Source organism: Pipistrellus kuhlii, unplaced genomic scaffold (assembly GCF_014108245.1).
Source record: "Pipistrellus kuhlii isolate mPipKuh1 unplaced genomic scaffold, mPipKuh1.p scaffold_m20_p_21, whole genome shotgun sequence".
Lineage (NCBI taxonomy): Eukaryota > Metazoa > Chordata > Mammalia > Chiroptera > Vespertilionidae > Pipistrellus > Pipistrellus kuhlii.
Window position 1 is genome coordinate 14,617,926 of NW_023425520.1, and position 14,611 is coordinate 14,632,536.

At 47.0% G+C, this 14,611-nt stretch overlaps 1 protein-coding gene across 2 annotated transcripts in view; it reads right to left on the minus strand.

Annotated features, from left to right (window-relative positions):
* PDE5A (phosphodiesterase 5A) overlaps nucleotides 1-14,611 on the minus strand; it is a 93,833-nt gene that overhangs the window by 14,377 nt on the left and 64,845 nt on the right. For both annotated transcript variants that reach the window (XM_036450391.2, XM_036450388.2), the window contains exons 16-17: nucleotides 14,408-14,508; nucleotides 13,250-13,327 (exon numbers count right to left, since the gene is read on the minus strand). In XM_036450391.2, coding sequence (XP_036306284.2) covers nucleotides 13,250-13,327; nucleotides 14,408-14,508 — 179 coding nt within the window. The remainder of the gene's footprint in view (nucleotides 1-13,249; nucleotides 13,328-14,407; nucleotides 14,509-14,611) is intronic.

Consider the following 14,611-nt stretch of genomic DNA (forward strand, 5'->3'; position numbering starts at 1 on the left):
ACTGAGACACAGCCTAGTGTGACACAGCCTATTGTCACACAGCCTACTGTCACACAGTCTAGTGTAACACAGCCTACTTTGACACAGCCTACTGTCACACAGCCTACTGTGATACATTCTACTCTTCCACATTCTATTGAGACACAGCCTTCTGTGACACAGTATACCAGGCGTCCTCAAACTTTTTAAAGTGGGGGCCAGATCACGGTCCCTCAGAGAGCTGGAGGGCCGGACTATATGAACTACTAATTCCTACTGTAACACCTCGGCTGCGCTCACTGCCCAAAAAACCTGGCGGGCCAGATCAGACTCCTCTGCGGGCCGCATGTGGCCCGCGGGCCATAGTTTGAAGACGCCTGCGAGTATACTGTAACATCCTACTTTGACAATGTTCTACTGTAACATGCCCAACTGGTTACACATCCTACTGTGATATATTCTACTGAGACAGCCTACTGTGACACAGCCTACTGGTCACATATCCTATTGTGACACATTGTACTAGTCACACAGCTTACTGTGACACATCGTACTGGTAACACAGTGTACTGTGGCACAGTCTACTGGCCACACATCCTACTGTGATACATTCTACTGAGACACACCCTACTGTGACATAGCCTACTGAGACGTAACCTAATGAAACACACCTCTTACTGTGTCACAGCCTACTGAGACACAGCCTACTGTAACACCCAGTACTGTGACAGCCTACTGGTATCACATTCTACTGGTCTCACAGCCTACTGAAACATAGCCTACTGTGACAGAGCCTATAGTAAACCATCTTACTGTGACACAGCGTACTGGGCACATAGTCTACTATAACATATTCTACTGAGACACAGCCTACTGTGACATATTCAACTGAGACACAACCTACTGTGACACAGCTTCATGTGACACAGCCTATTGGTCACACACCCTACTATAACACATTCTAATGAGACACAACCTACTGTGACATGTTCTGAGACACAGACTACTGTGACACAGCCTACTGGTCACACAGCCTACTGTGACACAGTCCACTGGTCACACATACTACTGTGACACAGCCTGTTGTGACAGCCTACTGGCCACAGAGCCTACTGGTCACACAGCCTACTTTGATACAGCCTACTGTGACATTGCCAACTGTAATATAGCCTACTGGTCATACATCCTTCTGAGAGACAGTCTACTATAACACATTCTACTGTGACATAGTCACAGCCTACTGGAAAACATCCTACTGTGACACAGCCTATTGTAACACCTCTTACTGTGTCACAGCCTACTGGACACACAGCCTACTGTGACACATTCTACTGAGAGCCTACTGAGACAGTCTACTGTGACACAGCCTATTGTCACACAGGCTACTGTGACACAGCTTAGTGTAAAATAGCCAACTGTGACACAGCCTATTGTCACACAGCCTACTGTGACACAGCTTAGTGTAAAATAGCCAACTGTGACACAGCCTATTGTCACACAGCCTACTGTGACACATCCAACTCTACCACATTCTACTGAGACACAGCCTTCTGTGACATAGCCTACAGTAACAGCATACTTTGACACATTCTACTGTAACACACCCTACTAGTCACATATCCTACTGTGACACATTCTACTGAAACAGCCTACTGTGTGACACAGCCTACTGTGACACATCCTACTGGTCTCACACCTTATTGTGTCACAGTCTACTGGCCACACATTCTACTGTGACACATTCTACTGAAACACACCCTACTGTGACACAGCCTATTGAGACACAAGCTACTGAAACACACCCTACTGTGACACAGCCTACTGAGACCCAGCCTACTGTAACACCCACTACTGTGTAAGCCTACTAAGACATATTACTGTAGCACAGCCTACTGATATCACAGCCTACTGTGACACAGCCTACCATTACAAAGCCTACTGGAACACATCCTACTGTGACACAGATTATTGTAAAATATCTTACTGTGACACAGTGTACTGCCCACACAGCCTACTATAACACATTCCACTGAGACACAGCCTACTCTTACACATGCTACGGAGACACAGCCCACTGTGACACAGCATACTGGTCACACAGCCTACTGTAATAAACTCTACTGAGTAACAACCTACTGTAACACATCTTACTGTGGCACAGCCTACTGGCCACCCAGCCTATTGTAACACATTTTACTGTGACACAGCCTACTGGTCACATAGCCTACTGTAACATATTCTATTGTGACACAGCCTAATGTGACACATTGTGCTGGGACACAGCCGCCTGTGACAGCCTACTGAGACACAGCCTACTCTGACACATCCTACTGGTCACACAGCTTACTGTAACACAGTCTACTCATTACATATCTTACTGTGACACAGCCTAGTGTCACACATCCTACTGTGACACATTATACTGAGACACAACATAGTGAGACACAGCCTATTGCAACACATCTTACTGTGGCATAGCTTACCAATCTAACAGCCTACTCTGACTCATCCTACTGGTCACACAGCTTACTGTAACATAGTCTACTCGCTACATATTCTACTGTGACACAGCCTACAGGTCACACAGCCTACTGTGACACAGTCTAATGAGACAGAGAGTAATGTGACACAACCATTGGCCACACAGGCTACTGAGACACAGTCTACTGTGAAACATGCTACTGTGATGCAACCTACTATGACAGCCTACTGTGACACAGCCAACTGGTCTCACAGCCTAATATAACACATTCTACTGAGACACATCCTAATGTGACACAGCCTATTGTAACACATCTTACTGTGAGACAGCCTTATGTGACACATTCTACTGAGACACAGCCTCCTGTGACAGCCTACTAAGACACAGCGCACTGTGACACCTCCTACTGGTCACACAGCTTACTATGACACAGTCCACTGGTTACATATCCTACTGTGTCACAGCCTAGTGTCACACAGCCTACTGTGACATATTCTACTGGTCACACAGCCTACTGTGTGACACAGCCTGTTTTAACACATCCTACTGACACATAGCCTACCAATCACACAGCTTACTTTGACACATACTACTTGTCACACAGCTTACTTTGATAAAGTCTACTGGTAACATATCCTATTGTGACACATCCTATTGTAACACAGCCTACTGTGACACACTCTACTGAGACACAGCCTACTGTGACACAGCCTGTCACACTGCTTAGTTTAATGGAGCGTACTTTGACACAGCCTACTTCTCACAAGACCTTCTGTGACACATTCTACTGAGATACAGCCTACTGGTCACACAGCCTACTGTGACACATTCTACTGAGACACATTATACTGAGACACACACTACTGTGACACAGCCTAGTGAGAAAAAACCTACTGAGACACACTTTACTCTGACTCAGCCTACTTAGACATAGTCAACTGTAACACCCGCTACTGTGACAGCCTACTGAGACAGCCTACTGCAGCACAGCCTGCTGGTCAAACAGAGTACTGTGACACAGCCTATCCTGACACAGCCTACTGGTCACACATCCTACTGTGACACAGCATATTGTAACACATACTACTCTGACACAGCCTATGGCCACACAGCCTCCTGTGACACATTCTACTGAGACACAGCCTACTGTGACCCAGCCTACTGATCACACAGCCTACTGTGACACATACTACTGTTACACAGCCTATTGTAACACATCCTACTTTGACATAGCCTACCAATCACACTGCCTACGTAGACACATCCTACTGGTCACACAGCTTACTGTGAAAGTATACTGGTTACATATCATATTGTGACACAGCCTAGTGTCACACAGCCTACAGTGACACATTCTATTGAGACACATTCTGCTGAGACACAGCCTATTGGTCACATAGCTACTGGTCACAGAGCCTATTGTGACACATTCTACTGAACACAGCCTACTGTGACAGAGCTTACTGTCACAAATCCTAGTGTAACACAGCCTACTGTGACACAGCGTACTGGTCACACAGCCTATTATGACACATTCTACTGTGACACATTCTACTGAGACACAGCCTACTGTCACACAGCCTACTGTCACACAGCCTAGTATAACATAGCCTACTGTGACACAGCCTACTGGTCACACAGCCTATTATAACACATCTTACTGTGACACATTCTAATGAGACACACCCTATTGTGACATAGCCTACTGAAACACACCCCACTGCCACACAGCCTTCTGAGACTCAGCCTACTGTAACATCCACAACAGTGACAGCCTACTTAGGGAGCCTGCGGTAGCACAGCCTACTAGTCTCACAGCTTACTGTGATACAGCCTATTGTAACAAATACATACTACTGTAACACAGCCTACTGGCCATACAGCCTACAATAACACATTCTAATGAAACACAGCCGACTGGTCACACAGCCTACCGTGACACAGCTTACTGTGACACAGCCTACTGCTCACACATTATACTGAGCTACAGCCTCCTGTGACACATTCTACTGAGACACAGCCTTCTGGTCACACAGCCTACAGTAACACATTCTAATGAGACACAACTTACTGAAATACAGCCTACTGTGACAAAGCCTATTGTAACACATCTTACAGTGACAGCCTCCTGTGACACATTCTACTGAGACACATCCTATTGTGACACATTCTACTGAGACAGTCTACTGTGACAAAGCCTACTGGTCACAAGCCTACTGTGACACATTCTACTGAGATACAACCTATTGTAACACATCTCACTGTGACATAGCCTATTGGCCACACATCCTGCTGTGACACAGCGCATTGGTCACACAGCCTGTGACACAGCCTATTGGTCATAGCCTAATATGACACAGGCTACTGAGACACATCATACTATGAAACATCCTACTATGATGCATCCTACTGTGATAGAGCCTACTGTGACACACCCTACTGGTCACACAGCCTACTATAACACGTTCTACTAAGACACAGCTTACTGTGACACATCCTACAGTCTATTATATCACATCCTACTGTGACATAGGCTACTGTTCACACAGCCTCCTTTGACACATTCTACTGAGACACAGCCTACTTTGTCACATCCTACTGACACAGCCTATTGTAAAACATCCTACTGTGACATAAGCTACCAATCACATAGACTATTTTGACACATCCTATTGGTCACACAGCTTACTGTGACACAGTCTACTAGTTACATATCCTATTGTGACAGAGCCTAGTGTCACACAGCCTACTGTGACACATTCTACTGAGACATAGCCTACTGTGACACAACCTACTGGCCACACAGCCTACTGAGACACAACCTACTGTGAAACATCCTACTGTGACATAGCCTTTTGTAACACAGCCTACTGGTCACACATCCTACTGTGACACAGCCTACTGGTCACACAGCCTACTGTGACACAGCCTACTGGTCACACAGCCTACTGTGACACATTCTACTGTGAAACAGCCCATTGTAACACATATTGCTGTGACACAGCCTACATGCCACACAGGCTACTATAACACTTTATACTGAGACACAGCTTACTTTGATACATTCTACTGAGACACATCCTAATGTGACACATTCTGCTGAGACACAGCCTACTGTGACACATCCTACTATGACACAGCCTATTGCAACACATCTTACTGTGACATAGCCTACCAATCTAACACTCTACTCCGACTCATCCTACTGGTCACAGCTTACTGTAACACAGTCTACTCATTACATATCCTACTGTGACACAGCCTACAGGTCACACAGCCTACTGTGACAGAGTCTACTGAGACATAGAGTAATGTGACACAACCACTGGCCACATAGTCTACTGAGATACAGCTTACTGTGAAACATGCTACTGTGATGCAACCTACTGTGACACAGACGACTGGTCTCACAGCCTAATATAACACCTTCTAATGAGACACATCCTATTGTGACACAGTCTATTGTAACATATCTTACTGTGACTCAGCCTACTTGCCACACAGCCTACAATAACACATTCTACTGAGACACAACCTAATGTGACACATTGTGCTGAGGCACAGCCTCCTGTGAAAGCCTACTGAGACACAGCCTACTCTGACACATTCTACTGGTCACACAGCTTACTGTAACACTCTACTCGTTACACATCCTACTGTGACACAGCCTAGTGTCACAGCCTACTGTGATACATTCTACTGAGGCACAGCTCAGTGAGATGCAGCCTTTTGTGATACAGCGTACTGGTCACACAGCCTATTGTGACACATCCTATTGTGACACAGTCTATTGCAACACATCTTACAGTGACATAGCCTACCAATCTAACAGCCTACTCTGACTCATCCTACCGGTCACACAGCTTACTGTAACATAGTCTACTGTTACATATCCTACTGTGACACAGCCTACAGGTCACACAGCCTACTGTGACATAGTCTACTGAGACAGAGAGTAATGTGACACAACCACTGGCCACCCAGGCTACTGAGATAGCCTACTGTTAAACATGCTACTGTGATGCAACCTACTGTGACAGAGCCCACTGTGACACAGCTTACTGGTTCTACAGCCTACAATAACACATTCTATTGAGACACATCGTAATGTGATATAGTTTATTGTAACACACCTTATTGTGACAGCCTACTTGCCACACAGCCTATAATAACACATTCTACTGAGACACAGACTTATGTGACACATTCTACTGAGACACAGCCTCCTGTTACAGCCAACTGAGACTCAGTGTACTATGACACATCCTACTGGTCACACTGCTTACTATGACACAGTCCACTGATTATATATCCTACTGTAACACAACGTAGTGTCAGTCTACTGTGACATATTCTAATGATCACACAGCATACTGTGACATATCCAACTCTACTACATTCTACTGAGACACAGCCTACTGTGACATTCTACTGAGACACAGCCTTCTGTGACACAGCCTACAGTAACAGCATACTTTGACACATTCTACTGTAACACACCCTACTGGTCACATATCCTACTGTGACACATTCTACTGAAACAGCCTACTGTGTGACACAGCCTACCAGTCACACAGCCTACTGTGACACATCCTACTGGTCTCACACGTTATTGTGACACAGTCTACTGGCCACACAGCCTACTATGACACATTCTACTGGAACACACCCTATTGTGACACAGCCTACTGAGACCCAGCCTACTGTAACACCCACTGCTGTGACAGCCTACTGATATCACAGCCTACTGTGACACAGCCTACCATTACACAGCCTACAGGAACACATCCTACTGTGACACAGATTATTGTAAAATATCTTACTGTGACAAAGTGTACTGCCCACACAGCCTACTATAACACATTCCACTGAGACACAGCCTACTCTTACACATGCTATGGCGACACAACCCACTGTGACACAGCATACTGGTCACACAGCCTCCTGTGACACAGTCTAATGAGACTGAGAGTAATGTGACACAACCACTGTCCACACAGGCTACTGAGACAGAATCTACTGTGAAACATGCTACTGTGATGAAACCTACTGTGACAGAGCCTACTGTGACACAGCTGACTGGTCTCACAGCCTAATGTAACACCTTCTACTGAGACACATCCTAATGTGACACAGTCTATTGTAACACATTTTACTGTGAGACAGCCTACTTGCCACACAGCCTACAATAACACATTCCACTGAGACACAGCCTTATGTGACACATTCTGCTGAGACACAGCCTCCTGTGATAGCCTACTGTGACACAGCCTATTGTCACTCAGTCTACTGTGACATATATTCTACTGGTCACACAGCCTACTGTGACACAGCCCGTTTTAACACATCCTACTGATACATAGCCTACCAATCACACAGCCTGCTTTGACACATACTACTTGTCACAAAGCTTACTCTGACAAAGTCTACTGGTTACATATCCTATTGTGACACATCCTATTGTCACACAGCCTACTGTGACACACTCTACTGAGACACAGCCTACTGTGACACAGTCTGTCATACAGCTTAGTGTAATTGAGCGTACTGTGACACAGCCTACTTCTCACAAGACCTACTGTGACATATTCTACTGAGAGTTACTGAGACACAGTCTACTGGTCAAACAGCCTATTGTCACACAGTCTACTCTCACACAGCCATATGTAAAACAGCCAACTGTGACAAAGCCTATTGTCACACAGCCTACTGTGAATAATTCTACTGAGACACAGCCTACTGAGACCCAGCCTACTGTGAAACAGCCTACTGGTCACACAGCCTACTGTGACACAGCCTACTGTGAAACATGCTACTGTGATGCAACCTACTGTGACAGAGCCTACTGTGACATACCCTTCTGGTCACACAGCCTACTACTAGACATTCTACTGAGACACAGCCTACTGTGACACAGCCTATTGTATCACATCTGACTGTGTCACAGCCTATTAGCCACAATCGACTATAACACATTCTACTGAGACACAGCCTACTGAGATACAGCCTTCTGGTCACAAAGCCTACTGTGACACATCCTACTGTGACACAGCCTAATTTATCACATCTTACTGTGTCACAGCATAATAGCCACACAACCAACTATAACACATTCTACTGAGACACTATATACTGTGACAGCCTACTGAGAAAAAGCCTACTGTGACACAGCCTTCTGGTCACAAAGCTTACTGTGACATATCCTACTGTGACACAGCCTATTGTAACACTTCTTACTGTGACTCAGCTTATTGTAACACCTCTTACTGTGTCACAGCTTACTAGACACACAGACTATTATAACACCTTCTACTGAGACACAACCTACTGTGACACATTCTACTGAGACACAAACTACTGAGACATAGTCTACTTTGAAACAGCCGATTGGTCACACAGCCTACTATGACAGTCTCCTGGTTACTAATTCTACTGTGACACAGCCTAGTGTCACGCAGCCTACTGTGAAAAATTCTACTGAGACACAGCCTATTGTGAAACAGCCTACTGGTCACACGGCCTACAGTGACACATCCTACTGGCCACACAACCTCTTGTGACAGATCCTACTGTGACACAGCCTATTGTAACACATCCTACTGTTATATAGCCTACAAATCATACAGTCTAGTAGGACTCATCCTTCTGGTCACACAGCTTACTGTGACAGTCTACTGATTACATATCCTAATGTGACACAACCTGCTTGCCACACAGCCTACTGAGCTAGCCTACTGAGACAGCTTACTGTTCTCACATTCTACTTGTCTCACAGCCTACTGTGACACAGCCTACCATGACAGAGTCTACTGTGACACAACCTTCTGGTCACACAGCCTACTACTAGACATTCTACTGAGACATAGCCTACTGTGACACATCCTACTGTGACACAGCCTATTGTATCACATCTGACTGTGTCACAGCCTATTAGCCACAATCGACGATAACACATTCTACTGAGACACAGCCTACTGAGACACAGCCTTCTGGTCACAAAGCCTACTGTGACATCCTACTGTGACACAGCCTATTGTAACACTTCTTACTGTGACTCAGCCTACTTGCTACACAGCCTACAATAAACATTCTACTGAGACACAGCCTAATGTGACACATTCTGCTGAGACACAGCCTTCAGTGTCAGCCTACTGAGACACAGCCTACTGTGACACATCCTACCGGTCACACAGCTTACTGTGACACAATCTACTAGTTACATATCCTACTATGACATATCCTAGAGTAACACAGCCTACTTTGACACATTCTATTGAGCCATAGCATACTGAGACACAGCCTACTGTGACACAGCCTATTGTGACACATCCCACTGTGACAACGCCTATTGTAACACATCTGCTGTGACATAGCCTATCATTCTCACAGCCTACTTTGACACATCCTACTGGTCGCACAACTTACTGTGACACAGTCTAGTGGTTACATATTCTACTGTGACAGCCTATTGTCACACAGCCTACTGTGACGCATCCTACTCATCCACTTTCTACTGAGACACAGCCTACTGCGACATAGCCTACTGAGAAACTCTACTAAGATACAGCTTACTGTGACACAGCCTACTATAACAGCCTACACTGACACATTCTAATGTAACACAGCCTACTGGTCACACATCCTACTGTGACACATTCTACTGAAACACACGCTACTGTGACACAGCCTATTGAGACACAACCTTCTGAAACACACCTTACAATGACACAGTCTTCTGAGACCCAGCCTAGTGTAGCACCCACTACTGTGACAGCATACTGAGACAGCCTACTGTAGCACAGCCTCCTGGTATCACAGTCTACTGTGCAACAGCCTACTGTGACACAGCCTACTGGAACACATACTACTGTCACATAGCCTATTGTACAACATCTTACTGTGACACAGCGTACTGTCCACACAGCCTACTTTAAAACATTCTACTGAGACACAGTCTACTGTGACACAGCCTATTGTCACACAGCCTACTGTGACACATCTGACTCTACCACATCCTACTGAGACACAACCTACTGTGACCTTCTATTGAGACACAGGCTTCTGTGACACAGCCTACTGTAACAGCCTAATTTCACACATTCTACTGTAACACACCCTACTGGTCACATATCCTATTGTGACACATTCTACTGAGACAGCCTACTGTGACACAGCCTACTGGTCACAGCTTACTGTGACACAGTCTACTGACCACACATTCTACTTGATACATTCTACTGAAACACACCTTACTGTGACATAGCCTATTGAGACACAACCTACTGTGACACAGCCTATTGTCACACAGCCTACTTTGACACAGCCTACTGTCACACAGCCTACTGTGTCACATCCTACTCTTCCAAATTCTACTTAGACACAGCCTAATGTGACACAGACTACTGAGACCTTCTACTGAGACACAGCCTTCTGTGACACAGTCTACTGTAACATCTTACTTTGACACGTTCTACTGTAATACACCCTACTGGTTACACATCCTACTGTGAAACATTCTACTGAGACAGCCTAGTGTTACATAGACTACTGGTCACACAGGCTACTGTGACACATCCTACTGGTCACACACCATACTGTGACACTGTCTACTGAGACACAGCCTACTGTAACACCCTGTACTGTGGCAGTCTACTGAGACAGTCTACTGTACCACACCCAACTGGTCTCATAGCCTACTGTGACACAGCCTACTAAAACATATCCTACTGTAACACAGCCTATTGTACAACATCTTACTGTGACACAGCGTACTGGCCACACAGCCTACTATAACACATTCCACTGAGACAGTCTACTGTGACAGCCTACTGTGACACAGCCTACTGCTCACACAGCCTACTGTGACAAATTCTACTGAGTCACAACCTATTGTAACACATCTTACTGTGACACAACCTACTGGCCACATAGCCAATTATAACACATTCTACTGAGACACAGCCTACTGTGACACATCCTACTGTAGCACAGCCTATTGTAACACATCTTACTGTGACATAACCTACTGGCCACATAGCCAATTATAACACATTCTACTGAGACACAGCCTACTGTGACACATCCTACTGTAGCACAGCCTATTGTAACACATCTTACTGTGACACAACCTACTGGCCACATAGCCAATTATAATACATTCTACTGAGACACAGCCTACTGCTCACACAGCCTACTGTGACAAATTCTCCTGAGTCATAACCTATTGTAACACATCTTACTGTGACACAGCCTAATGGCCACACAGCCAATTATAACACATTCTACTGAGACACAGCCTACTGTGACACCCACTACTGTGACAGCCTATTGAGACAGCCTACTGTAGCACATTTTACTGGTCACACAGTTTACTGTGACACAGTCTACTGGCCACACATCCTACTGTGACACATTCTACTGATACACAACCTACTGTCACACAGCCTACTGCCACACAGCACACTGAGGCACAGTGTACTTTAACAGCTTGGTGAGAGCAAGATTTTGGTGGGTCGTCCTAATTCACACACACAGTGACTTTGAACTATTGGCCAGTGTCTACTGGAGAAATGACAGGAGGTCATTCTTGGTCTTGTTAGAGAAGGACCATGCTGGCCTTTGGGTCTGGGAGCAGGCACTCCAGAACTCAGGATTGGGCTTGCCCCGTGAAAACGTGCCCGATCCAGACGTCTGCACTTCATCCTTTGGGTTTGTTTGGAGGGACAGGCAGGACGGGATCGCTGGCAGAGAGCACTCAGGGTGCAGGGCTGGAGCACTTGCTGCTCGGGTACCCCAGCTAAGAGTGCTTCCCCTCATCCCACCGTGTCAGCTCTCATGGCAACACTCCAGAGGACTGAGTGCACAGGGAGTTCCCGGGGGCTTACACCACCGCAGGGACTTCCGTAGAGCACGCCATACAAGCAGCTCACCAAACAGCACTTTGTGCCTACATGCCAAACCCCCTGCGAAGTGACGAGTGCGAGAGTGACAGTGAGTGGCCCGGCCCGCGAGACCTTGAGGCCACAGGGAGGAGAGTGGGCAGCGAACCCTGAGGCACAGGCTCGGCTGTGCATAGATTTGGTTTTGTTATGGAGAAGAGCTGGTGGGCACTCACCAAACACATGGTATCTCTATACTTTCCAGAGGCGCTGCCCTGAACCCTAAAACTGTCAAGCGTGCAGGACAGACAGCCGAGCCCTGTGGGCTGTTGCTTCATAATTCCCATCTTCACGCTCAGTGCTGACAATCTGTTCCAAGAAATGCACCATCCCTACTATTGCTCTGTCTTGTTACTGACTCTATTCTTTCTCCCGGAGAAGGCTCTTGCTCCGCAAAGGCAGCCAGGGATGGGATCCAGAGCTGGAGGGACCAGCGGGGTCAGCTGAGGGGAACACACCCGGACGGGCCCAGTCCCGACCTCTTGGCTCTGCCGTCATCCTTCAAGAGCAGAGGACACCTCGCCACTAGCTCCTGACTTCCATGCCTTTAGGTGCTAGTTGCAGCTCTCTCATCCCCCAATCTGGGATGTGAACACGGAAGCCAACAGAGCCAGGTGCTGGTGCCCCACCCATTCTAACACCCCTGCAGAGCAAAGGCCCGTTCCTTCACTGGGCTCTGCACACACATTTCTTTCTGTTGAATGTTCACGTCCTGCCCTTGGTCCAACGCTGGGGAACTCCCCGGCCTCTAGGTCACCAGGTTGTGACAAGTGATTGCAACACAACCTGGCACTGATCACATGAACCGGAAGCCAGACCTCGGCGCGGAGGCAGACAGAGGGCCACTTACAGAAACAGCTCCTTCTGGTGTGGGTCTCCCAGGTTGAACTGTTTTTTTCTTATAAGTTCAAAAAACTCTCCCCGTCTCCTTGGAAAGAAAGAGAAACATTGGTCATTCTGAGGAGCCCTTAGGCTTATTTTATCCCAAGGTCTACAAAGAATCATTGACTCACTTTTTTGGGGGGAAATCTCCAATGGATTTTATCCATCTTAGAACCCAACATAAAAATCATCATTTAAAAATTGTGAGTACCTCCCTTTTCCTCCTTATAGAATCTTCTTTGGGTGAAGCATTGAACCTCACTGTGCAGATCATTGATACTGGTAATCTCATTCCTAAACACAACTTCATGAAAGTGAGACGGCCTGGCCGGCACGGCTCAGTGGTTGAGCATTGACCTATGAACCAGGAGGTCACGGTTCTATTCCCAGTCAGGGCACATTCCTGGGTTGCAGGCTCCATCCCCAGTGGGGGGTGTGAAGGAGGCAGCTGATCAATGATTCCCTCTCATCATTGATGTTTCTATCGCTCTCCCCTGGTTGGCATCTCAGGAAGCCATGATGCCAGACACCAGGAAAACAGAGAGCTTATGGAACAGAATGGATGGCCTGCGACTGAGAACCAGCAAGAAAACGCCGGTTCCAGAGAGACCTGTGGCCCGGGAAGGTTACAGGTGTTGTGCTAATTCTTAGTTAGGTGGCCATCTTTACCATCATGTGGAACCAGCTGAAATGAACTCAGTTCTCTGTTGTCCTGGCTGGGGTTAAGGTGCTCCCTAATCAGGGAAGCAGAGACACCAGCGGCAGCTCCCTCTAGGTGCACACGCTCCTGTGTTTGCTGTTTGTGCTGACTTCCCATCAATGGCCTACATGCAGGCGTGACTCCCCACATGGGGGAGAGAGGCCACATGTCCAGGGAAATCACGTGAGTGGGACCATCTTCTCCTCTCACTGCTCCACGATGCACAGACCGGGGTCCCGTGTGCAAACCACAGCCTGCTCATGCGGTGCAGCACACGTCACCCATGAATGCACGCTACGTCCTGAGCCAGTTCTACATTCCCTTCTCTAAGAACTGCACGCAGTCCTAGGATCCGGACGTGGCCCCACGTGGAACAAGGCACACTCTTCCCACAGCCACTCAGCACCGGGTGCTGGTGAGACTCACTTGATGTACAGCGCCAGGTCTGTGGCCAGGATGGCCTGCTTGATGATCTTCAGCGCAGTCTTATACTCCTCGATGGAGAGCCCGCTGAGGATCTGGTTCCCCTTCACAAGAGGAGAAAGCCATCGTCAGCACCCCATGGAGCACCCCGCAAGGACTCAGCAGAAGACGTGGTCACAGACAGACCACGGGCCGGGGGTTTGGAGT